Below are 16,658 nucleotides of genomic sequence, written 5' to 3' on the forward strand. Positions count from 1 at the left end.
ATTTATAAATAAATTAATAATTTCATTAATATAAATTATAACATATTTTTATAAAAATATAAATATATTAAATAAGATAAGTTAATTAGAAATATTGATACATTCATGTCACACGTGAATGTTAAATTAAGAAAAATAATTACATTTTTAATATAAAAAAAAACTAAAATTATATAATTGTAATATTTTAAAAAATTAAAATTATTCAATTAAAATTTAAGGACTAAAATCACAAATATATAATACTTAAAAATAAAAAAAGTATTGAATTATAATCAAATAGAAGTGGTGTAAATTCATCTTAAAAATACTTCAAAGTTCTTATTTGAGATTTAAGTTATGATTTGATTCTTAAAAAAAATTATCAGAGAGGAGTGGTGTAAATACATCTTGAAAAACTCATTCATTTATACAAAACTCAATCAAGTTTTTAATTAAAAAAAGTGTTTAAAAAAGTAAATTAAAAAATCTTAGTTTAGTAATTTTTTTTAAATAATGTACGATAACAACAACCGGTCTTCTTGTATACATGAATCAACAACAAAAATCAAAATAAAAAACACAGCCACAACAAACAAGTTAACCTAAAACTGTCATAAACAAATTTGAACTAATAAAATACGAGTTAATCACCTATACACTGTCAGTGTAAAGTTTTTTTTATATTGACAACTAATTAAATATTTTAATTGTGTCATGTCACTATAAACACATTTACTTTTAACAGTGACATGACACAATTAAAAGATCTAATTGGTTGTTAGTGTAAAAAATTTTACACTGACAATATATAAGTGATCAATTCATAAAATAAATAAAAAAACACTACAATTTGGGAAAGAATTTGAGACATACAACTCTAAAATTAGAAAATTAAAAAATAAAATGAAAATGAAAATGGAAGAAGGCTACCATGGACAATGGTGTCTCAGTGAAGAAAATGTTGTATGAGAATGTTCCAAGACAGTGTTGTGGTGGAGAAAGTGGTGTGGGAGAGTGATTACGGAAAACGTAACCGTAATCGAACACATCTTTGCTGATGTTTGAAGATCCAACACCATGGGAATGAGATAACCAACTCGTGGAAGGGGAACAAGTACAAAGAGCATGTACAAAGCAAAATTTTAAGACTCTGTAACGGGTGAAATTTTTGTTCCATTAAAAGAAAAATCTATTCAAGATTTTAAAAGTAACGTGTTACATAGAGCTCATCAAAATCTCAACAAAAGCATGCACTAGCATGCACTTAAAATTTGAGCACTAAATATGACTTTAGACTCAATTTTTTAATTAAGTCAAATCAAACTAAAATATAAATCTCTAACGGTTTTTACCTTGTTCCTTTCTTAATAACATGTTTGATAGAAGAAAAATAATGAGATCTAGTTATGTTTCATCTAATAATGACAGAATTTAAAGAAAGTAATTGTTTTTCTTAAAAATTATAAATAAATAATCTCAATTTTATAAAAAAAATAATATGTTACCTATATATATATACTTTATCTTGTTTATTAACTTTGAACAATTAAAATTTTATTTTAATAATATATATAAATATATATTAATAAAATAAATTTTAATTTTGATTAATCTAGGGGGCATAAAGAAGTGTAACTAATTTTTGTGTGGAGAGAAAAAAGAAGATTTTTTTTTTTTAAAACTAAAAAGATTGTAATTGTTGGAAGTATTTGGGCCGGGTTGAGTGTTGGTGAATGGTAATGGCTGTGTAATCCTTGAAATGACCTGAACCGAACCATGTTTATGTTGAGTTATAAATAATCCCAATTTGAGGTTGTGTCGGTTTTCAAAACAATCTCTTCATGGCATCCCAGGCAAGCCTTCTCCTTCAAAAGCAGCTCAAAGGTACTCTTTCCTCTTCTATTTCCAACTCTAAAATAGGGCCGTGTTTGTCGATTGTCCGCCACTTTCTGATTGCGCTTCCTTTCATTTTCTCGCAGATCTTTGCAAAAACCCCGTCGACGGCTTCTCCGCCGGTTTGATAGATGAAAACAACATTTTTGAATGGAGTGTTACCATAATTGGACCACCCGATACTCTCTAGTAAGCCCCCCTTTTGGCTTTTGTATTCTGCTTCTGCTTTTCCAACTTTCTCACGCTATTTTTTTTTTTGGTGATTTATGATTCCAAGTTTGGATTTTTGGGTTTTGGGTTTTGATTGCTTCTGTCTTTCTTTTGGGGTTGAGTTATGGGTTTTAATTGCTTTCTCTTGGTACATCAACAGTTTCCTTGATTGCTTGGTTTGATGAGTTTTGTTTATTGTTTATGCTGTTTACTATTGGGAGTGATCTGGGTTGGGTTCGTTTGATTGCACCGGATAATGTTCCAAGTTGTTACCGCTTTGCTTTTCCTTTGGTTAGTGTTGGAATTTTACTGACGTTTATCTGCTGTTTTGTTTGTCAATTGGTTGAATTTCCTAAAGCGAGGGAGGATTTTTCAATGCTATCATGAGTTTCCCATCCAATTACCCAAATAGTCCACCTTCAGTGAGATTCACCTCAGAGATATGGCACCCCAATGGTTAGTATTTTTGTTTTTGTTTTCGATTTTGCTTTGATTCGAACTACATGGAAGTGATGTATACTGTTCCATTTGCAGTATATCCTGATGGCCGGGTTTGCATATCAATTCTTCATCCTCCTGGTGAGGATCCAAATGGTTATGAGCTTGCAAGTGAGCGCTGGACACCTGTTCATACAGTACGTGGAAAATATAAATTACTCTTCATTATCACACCTATGGCTTGACTTGGATATTGGTGACTAAGAATCAACTTAGGGTTGGAAATTTGTGATCAGTTTATCTCAAATACATTCAAATCCAGAATGCTCTTGTTTAATAGTCAAGTTAAAATATTAAAATTAAAGTGCCCAATACTTTCCAGAAGCTGCTATGATGCAATTGCTGTTCTGTTTTAATCCTTGAGGTTTTGCCAGGTGCACGTTATGCCTATTCCTGGAAATTGGAGAGTTTACGTCTCAATGTGTTACTGCATCATTGACATTGCATTTAAAAGCAAGCTGTTTAATTAGTTGTAGTAAAATGGAGCTCCTCATAATATGCATCTTCCCTTCCAACTTTTCACTCTCCTCTCTTCCCATTTTGAAAAAAGAGGGAGATAATATAAATACCTTTAACTTAATTGTCAAATAAAGTGCAACTTGAAGATACTGTAAGCGCAACTAGGAGATACTCTAAGAAAGTACTATTAGGATCATCTTTGTATGGACTATGGGGCATTAAACAAAATTACAATTCCTAACCAGTTCCTTATTCTTGTGATTAACAAATTATTGGATGAGTTAGAAGGTGCAAGGATTTTTCCCAAGTTGGATTTGAAATTTAGTTAGATAAGAATGAACAATGAAGGAAGAAGACAAAAAAAAAGGATTTAGGACACACATAGGGCATTATGAATTTTTAGTTATGCCTTGTGGTGTTCCTTGATGATATATTATAAGATATAGTGAAAGTGAGGAGCACTTGCTACACCTATGAGCAGTCTTAGGGGTACTGCACACTGATTCCTTGTTTATTAACAAATGGAAATGACATTCTGATCCAGCGTTGATTATCTACGCCATATTCTCTCTACTAAGGGGGTGGAAGCTGATCCATAAAGAGTATAAGCTATGTGTTTATGGCCAACACCAAAGGATGTGAAGGGGCTTACAGGTTGTTTGAGACTTACAGGATGCTAATACTGTTTTGTGTGGATCTGTGTGAAGATGGCCAAAAACATGGTTATCGAAGAAAAATGATTATCAATGGGGGACTGAAACATAGTGTATTTGATAGATCATAAAAAATTGCCATTACATGATGGTATTGTTGTTTTGTGCAACACTATGGGAAGCGGACCAAAAACAGTTATTGAAGAAAAATGATTTTGAATGGGGAAAAACAGTGTTTCTGATGCATTAAGAATTGCCATGACCATTTTAACAATCTTGAAGTTTCCCTAAATGTTTGTGTTAGACACTGATGCTTCCAGCATTGGTTTCAGACCATTTTTGCTGCAGGGAAGGATGGGCAATTGCTATTTTCAATCTGGGGTTGTGAGAAAGAGCCCAAACAAAGTAAGTGTATGAGCAAGAGTTGATGGCCATTGTCACGGCAGTTCAAAAATGTTGGCATTATCTGATGGGAGGATGACATTTCATTATTCTGACAAACCAACAAGGTTTAAATTTTTTAAATAAACAAAGGTTGATGGAGGAAAAAAAAATAAAGCCTCATATGCTCATTCAAGTGAAATGTAATCTGCTGCAATTTAAAAAATGTAAATAAAGACCTAGAGGATTGTTTGGGAAAATTCTAGGCATATATAAAGCTTCACAGCAGCATCCAAGAACTACTGTTAAATCTTGAAGTTCATCCTGCATATGAATTGCAAGGTAATCAATTATTATTCCAGGGAAGGTTGTTTTTCCCTAGAAGTTCTCCTTGTATCCATGTTCGTTTGTCTTAATTCCATAACTCAACAAATGGAGGACAATCAGGTTTCTTTCATACACTTGGTTTATCTGGATGGAATGAAGGTATTCAGAAATTTGTTGTAGCATGTCACACTTGTCAGTACAATTACTATGAGACCTTGCCACTATAAGCATGTTCAGTTCATACCTTTGAGCCATAATTTTTCCTACCAAAGATGTAGTGGAAGCCTAACTTAATTGAATGGTTAGATTGCATGGTTTTCAAACTTCTTTTGTTATGGGAATGAAATTTCCTCAGCCATTTTTGTACTGCCCTCCTTTAGTTAGCGGACACTCAACTCAAATTTAGTTTGGTATGTCATCCACAATCAGATGGTTAGACCAAAGTGGTTAATAATATTTGGAGACTTATCTCATTTGTGACAAGGATGGAACCTAAACAATAGCCAAAGTGGTTAAGTTGGGCTAAATTTTGGTATAATACAAATTATAGTAGTTCTACTAAGCTGACCCCACTTAAGGCTTTATATGTTTAGGATTCTCCTATCTTTTAAAAGGGAGCTACAACTCCTTCAGCAGTAGAGGAGGTCAATAAATTAACCTGTCAGCGAGATGAAATGCTGGCTGAGTCGAGGACCAATTTGCTAAAGGCTAAAGATTTATGTGAACTCAAGCTAAAACACATAAGTGTGAAGCTCAGTTTTGGGAGGAGATTGGTTTTTTCTGAAGTTACAGCCATATAAACTTAAACTTTGGCTAAGTGATCTAATGAGAAATTATGCCCTCCTCTTAGTGGCCCATTTCAGATTTCCAGTATGATTGCACTGGTTGCTTATAGATTGAATCAGCAGAGAGCAAAATTCACCCTTTGTTCTATGTGTGTCTATTGAAGGAGGCTTTCTTGCCACAAAGCTATTCCCAACCCCTAACCTCCATGCTGACCGAAGAGCTGGAGTTACAGGTTCTGACATCAGTTGTTTTGGATATTTGTGAGAGTTTAGAAGGGGTTGACCAAATGTTAATTGCATGTCATGGCCTTCTAACTCGTGGGAGCAGCTGCTGCTGTTTAGGACAACTTCCCTTATTTCCAATTTGAGGACAAGGTGGATTTTTTTTTATTTGTGGGGAGGGGAGTTTTATTAGTAAACCAACCACCCATTAAGAATGTTTATAACAAGAAGAGTAAGAGTGGTAAAAGAATACTAGGGTCATAAGGATTTATTAATAGCAGTAACTGTTAGTGTGCAAATAGTTGTAATGAAGAGTGTAGGAATAAATGGGGAAGAGAGGGAGTTGTAACTTGTAACTGTCCAGTAGACAGTAATTTTTAACAAGAAGAAAGCTGAAATAAGTAGGAAAGGGGGAGAGTTAGTTGGTACGTAAGATTTGAATCAGAATTTCAGTGGGAGAGTGCAGGGCTTTTGAATACCTAGGTTATAGTTTCTTTTTTCAGTAATTTGTTTATTATCCGTTCCAGTTTATGATTCCATCTCTACTAAGCTACAAAGTGTGGGTGGATTGATTTGTATATATTTTTATTTTTTATTTTTCTTCCTATCCAGTTCTATCATATTGATATTATGCACTTCAGTAAAAAATATAATATTACTAGGCTACCAGATATGACGAGTTTAATTTGCAAGCTTGAACTCTCATGTATGAATTATATCTTTCATGTTTCTCATTAGTCTCTGCTGAATATAGGCATGGGCAGAGTAAAAGGCTCAGTAGTTGTTTGAGTTTTCAAGTTTGTTATGGCTTGAAGAACTCTCAAGTGAAATACTAAGGTAGAATTGAGCTTTTCAGCTTAATATATCAAACAGAAATAATTAAATGTTGTAAAGACCTCAAATGTTTAATGTCGCAAAATTAATTTCTGAGTGTTAACAATTTTAACATTGGTTTGCCATTAATAACTTCACTGGATGTCCTTTTTGTGAATGGTATATAGCATTTTGTCCACCACTAGCAATTTTATATACTTGTCACTCGTGAAGTTATAAGTTTTTTAAATCACGTGTTAATATATTAATATATATGTTATCTTGCAGGTAGAGAGTATAGTATTGAGTATCATATCGATGCTTTCCAGCCCTAATGATGAATCTCCCGCAAATGTTGAAGCTGCAGTAAGTTTGATCATTGTTTCGTATTTACTTGATTGTTCTACTGCAACCTACCCGTCTCCTACCTGTTTTTGCTCCCATAGGATACTTATTTGTATCTTAGAAAAGAAAATGAAAACATGATATTGTTAGATGCTACAAATAGAGTTTTCAAAGTGAGACAACCTAACTCACCTGAGTTGGTTCATCACATGTTGGTCTAAAAAGTGAGCCAACTCTTGGTGGGTTAAATTGGTTGAATCTCTCTCTCTCTCTCTCTTTTAAAGGACTTGAGATAAAAAGGATCACTGGTCACTGCACGCCAAGCTTGCTCATCATGAATGGCGGTGCTGCTGAAGTTGTGCTGCAGCAGTGAAGAATTGGTTTGTGTGGTGCTGGTGTGCACAAAGCGGTGAAACAGTAAATCATGAAGGAGATGTGGAGAATGATTGAATGAACCCTAACTCTCTTTTAGTTGGTGTTTGTGTGCAACTTGTGTTGAATGAGCAAGAGAGTTAATTTGAGAGGAGAGAGCGTGACCTTTATTTTAGTAATGTGGCAAGCGATTCTGTGTTTTTAATGTTAACTTCTGACCTTGTGAGCTAGCCCGTCTCATCATGATTTCAACCTGGTGACTCGTGTTCAAAGTGATTTGGGCCAATGTTTACTAAATTGAGGTGAGCTGGGTTTTTTAACCAAATCCAGCCTAAACCTGTGGTGTGTTGGATTGGGTCATGAGTTGCCTTTGACAGTTCTAGCCGTAGAATTGTTATTAACTTGATAGTATAATGGATTGTCTTTTATAGAAATTATTTCTATCTTATGAACTGTAAACCAGTTGCACTTAGTTTGTTTTTATCACGTATGTGCTCTAATTATTTCAGTAAATACTCAACTTCTCGTCAAGTGTTAATGTATATTCTCCTAGGTACTTTAGCTTGATTGCTAGTTGCCTAGTTGGTGTAAGTGGTGAGTTACTAAGTCTATATGTTTCGTATTGTACTTCTCCAATAATAAGTGGAAGTGAACAAAAGAGTTTCTTCTCTTTTAGTATGAATGACTTCCACAAGTTACTAAATAACAACACAACCAAGCCTTTTCTAACTATCTGTCTATCTCTAGCAATAGGGTTAACTTTCATATGATCAACTCTCCTAATTGGGGCTTCTATTTGTCTTCTACACACATGTTCAGACAGCCTATGGCGAGATTCTTCCACAGTTTCTACAGAAAGTTTAATTCCATTTTTTTTATGCATTCATTCCTAATTCAATCTCGTGTTGTACGTTCATTTATCCATAGCAACATTCTCATCTTTGCTACATTGTGAGTTTATTCTCTTGTTGAATTTTTACCGTCTAACACTTAGTTTCATACAGCATCTAGGTCTTATATGTTGTATGTCACACAACACTTGAGTTGTTTCTTCATTTCATCCACCCTGCTTGAATTCTATTTCCATAGTTTGCACCACCTTTATTTCTCCTTTGTTTTGTAATTTGTATGATGGACTTCTGATATTTAGACTACGTAACTTGTGACGAGGCATTGTCTCCAATTTCCACAATTTACTAAATGCAGTGGCTAAATATTAAGGTTTAACAGGGTAGCCATCTCTTTTAGTGCCTTGGTCTAAGTACAGAAGCTAAGAAAATATGAGAATATTTTTTATAATGTGGTATGTCAATGTTATGTTTTCCATGTTAATAATTAGTACCTGCTGAAAGCAATATTTTATGGGATGCCATCTTCAAGCAATTCTCAAACTTGGTTTTGTATTTATCCTGATGGCTTTCTTGATATCCTCTTTGACTCTATAAAAGCTAGCATGTATGTGTATAATGTATGATTATTTAATTTTTTTGTTATGGGAATTTCACATTGCCATTGCTTATATCTTTGAATGTTGAAATGCTTTGAATGGGGCTACAAAGTTGTTCATTTTATTTTTGGTATTTTTGTATGTAATCTTTGATAGATAGTCTGAAAGTTATTTTGAGATTGTTCTTAGACCTGATCTGTATGATCTCGTATTGCAGAAGGAGTGGAGAGATAGGAGAGACGATTTCAAGAAAAAGGTTAGCCGATGTGTAAGAAAGTCACAAGAAATGTTGTGATTTGTCGCCTACACGTACACCGCATAGTGCTTTTGTGAACTGGAGGACATATAATGTGTAATGGATTGGTTCACCGGTTCTGTTGACCGTATAAGAATGGCATTGGAAGTTGTCCACATTCCTTCTTTCTTCAGTTCCATGTTCTCTGCATGGCCATTTGGCATAACTTGGAAAACAATCTGTATTCTAAGTGTTTTGGCCGGTCTTTTGACTACTTTATTGGAAATTTACTTTGTTCATTCGCATAAGTTTATATTTGGGTTTCTTATCTAAAAAAAGGTTTATATTTGAGTTTTGGTACCATGTTTGGTCGTATTATGATTGCGGAGTTTGCACTGGCCAGTTCTAGCTCTCAAGAAGTCGAGTTCCGATTGATTGAATTATTTTTTCCACCACACTATAAACGTCAAATTTGTTTGATTGCTTATTCATGAGTACCGAATTGAAAGGGTGAAACTTGTCTTAACTTTAGTCTATATAATTAAGCCTGATGAGTAGCAAATAGCAACATTGCAGCAGATCCCTATCTAGAGACCAAGGATAGTGTTAAGTTTTCCAAGGAATCACTATCACTATCTAGTTAGCTATACATTTGTGTTCAAGCGTTATTTAACTTGCACAAGCGGAAGAAATTCTAAGTGAAGCAGTAAAATGATTCGAGTTTTTCAATAAGGCAGAATCTACTTGTGTGTTTGTCTTTTATTAAACTTCTTTTCATTTATATTCTCTAAAAATTAGGGAAGATAAATTTAGTTTTTAAGTTCAATACGTTTTGCTATTTTGTCTTAACAAGTTTTTATGGAATAATTTATTCAAATATGATTATAGTTTTACGGATTCAAAATTGTGGATTTTATAAAGCAATCCCGCATCACTTGCCATGAATTTTTAATTGCAATTAAAGAAAGTAAAACATTAATATCTGAAATAGTATCATGAGTTGATCTTTTTTTTTTTTTAAGTCTAAATGAACGAATAAAAATAAGTTTATTTACTCTTTAATTTCGACAATTACTAATTTATAAATCTACATACATTCCTAATTTTGGATTTTATGATTAGCATTCTCTGATAATTTAAGAAACATGTCAATTCTCAATCCGCATCAAACTACACAATAAAATCAATTTTTTTTTTGGGGGGGGGACCACAAGCCAAGTTTTATCATAAAACTAATAAGGATTATCACTACCCAAGGGTTTGTTTTCTTGCAAGGGAGGTATTATTAGTTTTTCTTGTGCTTTTTGGGGATTCAAATAAAGAAATAACGTGAAGGCAAAAAACAAAGTAGGAAAAAAGAGGAACCTACAGCGAGGGAGATAAATTTGAGATCGCAAACCTTGATGAATAGCCATAAATAATATGTGCAGACACGACAGTCACGATCGCGCAAGTTAAAAGAGAAATGTTATTCATGCATCCATTTATTTTTTTCTCTTTATTTCTTTCCATGGCATATCCATCTCAATCCTCTTATACAGAAACATTGTATACAAAAATGACATGCATAAAATTTCTCTAGTTAAACTATTTACAAGGAAGTGGGTGGCAGTCTGAGATTAAAAAAAAAAAGTGATTCATTGTATAGCGTGCAGTTGATAATTTTATTCTCTAGTGACCGTAAATACGCATCTCACACAGTGGTTATAGTTCTAGTTTATTAATTCCTAAACTAAAAACAAAACATTAACGTAAAAACATCATTTCCTTTCCACGTTACGTACATATGTATATAACTGCCCTTATTTGTGTGGCTTGACATGGCTTCCCATTCTGACGACGTTGCCGTCAATATCTCTGACGTACCCAACCTTCTGCCCCCACTCCTTTAGCTGTGGCTCGCTCACCGCCACCGCTCCATTCTCCACCGCACGCTGATCCATTAAACGCATCAAGAAAACAAGACCAACACACATATATACTATGATACATTAATTATAATATATGTTATGTTATGTTACCTTGTATGCAGCATCAACGTCGGAATAAACAAAACAGACCTCGATGGGTGGTCTTTCTTTACTAGATCCAGGATTGCGGACCGCACCCGTCAGATCATCGGTCTCGTGCTGGTGCATCGGCGTGAAGGCGATCGTCGTGTTCCCCGTTTCCAACTCTCCCCATCTAACTAACATAACGATTCAAAGTAAATAAAGAAACAAACGCTGCCTTATAAGTGCGAAGTTATGTATTGTATGTAATAACCTGTGAGATTCGTCTAAGCGACGAACAGCGTAGCCGAAGGCTTTGGTGTAGAAAGCGACGGAGGCGGCAACGTCTCTGACGTAAAGCACGACGTAGCCGAAGACGGGGCTGTGATTCGGCGCCACTATGCTATCTGATATCAGATCCTGATCCATCCTTTCTCTTCCTTTTCACACCCTCTCTTCCTCTCCCTCTTACGTACTTTTATTCTCCTAATCATGTACGTGCCACTTCCTGTAACACCTGCACGTGGACTTCATGCACCTCCTCGTTTCTTATTTCTATGTTTTCTTTTACCCTTCCAAACGAAATTAAGCACCACAAATACTCTAGGGGCACTTAAGATGAATACTATTTTTTTTTTTTAAGGAAATGATTGGTCAATTACGATGAATTAATGCTTGATATAGAGTGGCGGATCCACGACATTTGGTAAGTAGGTGCAATTTCTTTTTTATAAAAAAATAATAATTATCATATGTGTACAAATAACAAAATATAAATGTCAAACAATCATAAATAAATTTAATATATAAAATTAGAGATACAAAATATAATATTTTTTAAATATATACTAGTAATTTAATTAAAGTGAGAAGATGTATTTGTCTATTTTCATTATAATATAATTCTGTTACTACTTAATATATATATATATATATATATTTTTTTTTTTTGGCTAAAAACCTAATTTGGTCCCTTATAATTTTTTTTGTTTCAATTTAGTCTCTCATTAATTTTTGGTCTCAATTTGGTCCCAAACTAATTAATTGGTTTCAATTTAGTCCCAAATTAATTAATTTGTTTCAATGTGGGACTTTCCGTCCAAATTGCTTTAACGGTGTTAACTTTTGGCCACGTGGACGCCACGTAGATGCATACGTGGATGCCTGAGAATTTTTTTTAAAACACCTGGACCCAGAACGACCCGTTCTGGGTGCACTTTTGGTGTGTTAATTTTGCATCCAGAACTGCCTGTTCCGATTTCAGAACGGGCCGTTCCGGTTTTATTTTATTTTTATATATATAAAATATTAATAATTTTATAAAATATATATTATTAATTATATTTTAATTATGTTATTATATCTAATAAAATAAATATATTAATATTTTTTATATTTTATTTTATTATGTTTATTTTATTAATTTTTATCATTTTATTCTTTTAATCTTAAATAAGTTGCAAAAAATTATAAAGTGATATTTAAATATTTCTTCAAACAGAAAGAGAAAGAAAAAATTATTACTCTATTTATAAGATAATTATATTTTATAAAAATAAGTAATTTTAAAATTTTTACCATAAAAAAATAATTTTCAAAATTATTATATTTTTTAATAAAATTAATCAAGAATATTGGTTTAATTGTATTTTTTATCTCTCAAGTATTACAATTGTGCAGTTTTGTGATCTCCAAGATTTTAATTGCATAATTTTAGTCCTTAAAGAATTACAATTGCGCGATTTTGATCCTTCAATTTTTAATTGAACAATTTTAGTCCCTCGAATATCATAATAGTATGATTTTTGTTTCTCCCATTAAAAATTAATAATTTTAATATATATATATATATATATAATGTTTTAAAATCAAATAAGTATTTATCTATTCAAATTAATGTATATTATAATTTTCGATATTATATCAATAATATTATTAATATATTTATAGATAAACTAATAATTTGATAAATATAACTTGTTATATATTAATATACTTTTACAAAAATATAAGTATATTAATTAGAAATATATATCTGATCTTATATATTTATATTTTTGTAAAAGTATATTAATATATATTAAGTTATATTTATCAAATTATTAATTTATTTATAAATATAGTAAAAATATTATTGATATTAATTTATCAGTAATATTAAAATACTAATAATATATAAATTTTATTTATTTAGTAATAATAAATATATATCATTTGATACATTAAAAATAATAATAATATACGTTAATTTAAATAAACAAACAATTATATAGTTTTAAAACATTATATATATATATATTAAAATTATTAAATTATTAAATTTTTAATGAGAAAGACTAAAATTGAACAATTATGATATTTAAGAGATTAAAATTGTTCAAAAAAAAATTGTGAGATTAAAATTACACTATAATCTTTTAAGAACTGAAATTACTCAATTAAAACTTTAGAGATTAAAATTGCATAATTATAATATCAAAAACACAATTAAGCAAAGAATATTTTATTCACAGTTTTGGAACGGGCCGTTCTGAATCCAGAACGGCCCGTTTTGCGTCACTGATGGTGTTTTAATTTTGCAATCAGAACGGCCCGTTCTGGTTTCAGAACGGGCCGTTCCGGTCCAGGTGTTTTAAAAAAAAATTCTCATCCACGTGGATGCCACGTATGCATCTACATGGCATCCACGTGGCCAAAAGTTAACTCCGTTTAAATAATTTGGACGGAAGTCCCACATTGAAACTAATTAATTAATTTGGGACTAAATTGAAACCAATTAATTAGTTTGGGACCAAATTGAGACCAAAAATTAGTGAGGGACTAAATTAAAACAAAAAAAGATTATAAGGGACCAAATTAGGTTTTTAGCCTATATTTTTTCTAGATTATGTATATGTTTTGCAAGATAAATTATTAAGTGCTTTTAATCGCATATTTTCATGATTTGAAAATTTAAATGTAACTATAGGTATTTAATCCTTTTTTAATTTAGGAGAGGCCCACTATTTATAACATTCACACTTCTTATTTAACTAATTGAGGTAGAATCTACCGATAATATTCAACTACTTATAATTTTTGTTTTTATGTAACTTTTAATCATGTTCAGATTGGTAACAAAATTATGAATTACAAAATTTTCATCTAAATTGTATCATTAGGTCATTAGAATGTTTTCCTAAGATTGTGTATTGACATTTGGATGACACTATGCGTTGGATGTTATGAAAATGTTGTATCTAGTGGTAGATTAATAGTTCTTGAAATGGTGATGCGTCTTGGCATTATGAAGACACTCCTTGACATGAGTCATGAAGATGTCACTATTTGTAAGATCATTTATTATCAACAATATGTATTTAAAATATTTATAAATGTCATAATTTGTGAAATTATTTAAGAATAATAAAGATATAATGTCATTTACGAATTTGGGAGCAAAAGATAAGAAATTTTGATGTAAAAAATATACTTGATATATAATAGGAGACTTCTAAGCTTGAGAGAGAAGCTACACTCATTGAATTTTTAATGTTTTAGGATTGGACAACAACTAAGTTTCTTTTTTAATGCATTTTCTATACCAAAACATAAATATTAACTAGCTTCATATCAAACTCAAAATAAACTGAAAAAACTTTCGTCAATATTTATACGATGCAGCAGTTTATGAAAATTGCATTAAAGTGATAAAAAGAAAAAATAGAAGAATGAAAATTTAAGGTAAACAAAATCCTTCAAAATAAAAACAAAAGACAAAATAGAAGCAATTCATTTATATATATATATATATATATATAAAAGATGAAGGAAAAAAAAATTGTTTTTGATAATTAGGGGTATGGGCAGGTACAATAATTCATGAATTTGAATTGACTCGAATTGACTCAATAAATTTAAATCAATTTTTTTAGTGTTTAGAATAGATCTAATCAAACTCAATTAAAACTCGATATTATATAAGTTGAATAATGTATTTTTTATTTTTTTTTTAATCTGTGATCCAATCCGACCTAATCATTTATAATAATAATAATAATAAGTTAATATAATCAATTATCAAGACAATACACTTTGTCACTCTTGCTTAATAACAAATATTGTGTTTTTAGATTGATAACATTATAATAATAAAACATTTATTTTAAATTTTATTTTATATTAATGATTATTTGAACTAATAATAATGTATCGAATCAAAAAATTTATTTTTTAATTTAGTTTGTATCATTATTTGTTTTATTAGTTGATAACATTATGTTTGTAACAAGATATCAAATAATTTATATTTATTATAAAATATTTTAATTTTTATAAAAATAAATAAATTTAATTATGTTGATCCGATTAATTCAATCTAATCCAACTAGTCATGATTGGATTGAATTTAAAATAAATACAAATTTGACCCAATCTAACATGTAAAATTTTAATAGAATCGAATAACGAATTCATCCAAACTCAATCCAATTCTACCCATTTACACCCATATTAATGAAATAAATCTTAACTTTGGTAGTGAGATATAGTCCGGAACCTACTATTACACTAGACCTTTTCTTTCCCATAAATTCTAAAGAATTTTTTAATAAATAAATATGAGACCACTACTACTACTATTATTATTATTATTAAAGAATAAAGAAAGAAAATTTAAGAGTGATTAGAGATGATTATTTATAAAATATGAGAAATCTTTTTTTAAAGATATAATGATTCATTAAAAATAGTTACATCATCCTATATCCTTTTTATAATATATAAATAAAAAATCATAAAAAAAATCTTAAAAATATTATTTTGTTAAATTGTGGCATCGCATATTTTGTGGTCCAGACTAAGAATTCATTACTAACAAAATCATTTACACAACTTAGCATTTCATATTTTTTTTAATACGTACGTAGATGCTCACATTCATTAGAGGGTCGCAGCCCAAAACCCAAATCTTGGAAACTGACAGACGAGGAAAAATAACTCACTAACATTCCTACCAAAGTTCGAACGGATCCGACAGAATTATTGGTGATATATAACCAGCCCTAGATCATAAATGTTATGGTTCTTTTGGAACTCAGTAGATTTTCAAGTCGAACTAATAATGACTTAGTTAAACTTGATCTGCATGAATTGATGGCCTCACAAGTTTTTGGATCAACTTATTATTATGTATGTATGAATATCTTTTAATACAAATATACAACTATGTAACATAATTATAAAATACTAGTAAAATAAATGCACTTGTATGTGAAAGTTACAAATCTGCAATGGAGATGTAGTTTATTAAAAAAAACTGTTTTCAATAAATTAATATTTTTTTATTTAAATTAATAAATAAAATTACTGCATTGATTTATGTTAAAAAAATGTGTGATTATCAAAATAAATAAAAGATAAAAATATCTTTAAAATATGTACAAAAATATTTTATCGTCTTTATATATTGTTATAGATAATATTTAAAAATTAAAATTTGTGAAATGTTTGAGTACAATAATAAATTAAATCTATTTGATATATGATAATAATAATAAATAAATAAATCAATAACCTGTTAGGAAAGATAATTGTATCCCATGATTCTTACTAAAAATATGGAAACTATAATATCATAATAACTTAATTATAGGAACAGAATCATCAACTTAATTATAGGAACAGAATCATCAAATTAGAGATACATATTTGTGTATATATTGCCTTTGTTTCTGAATAAAATTACAACTCAATTATTCTCTATTTCTCTTTCATTTTACATGGTATCAGAGCGGTAACAACCTGCTCTCCTTTTCCTTCTTTTTTTAAACCATTATGGCTAACGATGAGAACAAATATGATCCCTCTTACTCCCTTCACCATTCTGATTATCCTAGAATGACTCTTGTTTCAAAACCTCTCAATGGTGACAATTATTCAACTTGGCGTCGAGCCATTACCATCAAATTGGAGATACATATTTGTGTATATATTGCCTTTGTTTCTGAATAAAATTACAACCCAATTATTCCCTATTTCTCTTTTATTTTACATGGTATCAGAGCG

General features: G+C 30.6%; 2 protein-coding genes across 2 annotated transcripts; one reads left to right on the forward strand and one right to left on the reverse strand.

The window, feature by feature from the left end:
• The first annotated feature begins 1,708 nt into the window (after nt 1-1,708).
• On the forward strand, nt 1,709-8,930 carry LOC109798649 (ubiquitin-conjugating enzyme E2 7). The gene is made up of 6 exons (XM_020358993.3): nt 1,709-1,866; nt 1,962-2,064; nt 2,444-2,541; nt 2,620-2,720; nt 6,512-6,589; nt 8,605-8,930. Exons 1-6 carry the CDS (start codon nt 1,824-1,826, stop codon nt 8,680-8,682), a joined length of 501 nt encoding a protein of 166 aa, XP_020214582.1. The 5' UTR covers nt 1,709-1,823; the 3' UTR covers nt 8,683-8,930.
• A 1,131-nt stretch (nt 8,931-10,061) lies between these two features.
• On the reverse strand, nt 10,062-11,212 carry DSI-1VOC (dessication-induced 1VOC superfamily protein). Its single transcript, XM_020359666.3, has 3 exons — nt 10,888-11,212; nt 10,644-10,806; nt 10,062-10,556 (listed from the first exon to the last, which is right to left on the reverse strand). The coding sequence occupies exons 1-3, from the start codon at nt 11,040-11,042 to the stop codon at nt 10,425-10,427; spliced, it is 450 nt and encodes a 149-aa protein (XP_020215255.1). The 5' UTR covers nt 11,043-11,212; the 3' UTR covers nt 10,062-10,424.
• Nucleotides 11,213-16,658: the final 5,446 nt, after the last annotated feature.

Source organism: Cajanus cajan, chromosome 8, assembly GCF_000230855.2.
Source record: "Cajanus cajan strain Asha chromosome 8, NIPB_CcT2T_4, whole genome shotgun sequence".
Taxonomy (NCBI): Eukaryota; Viridiplantae; Streptophyta; class Magnoliopsida; order Fabales; family Fabaceae; genus Cajanus; species Cajanus cajan.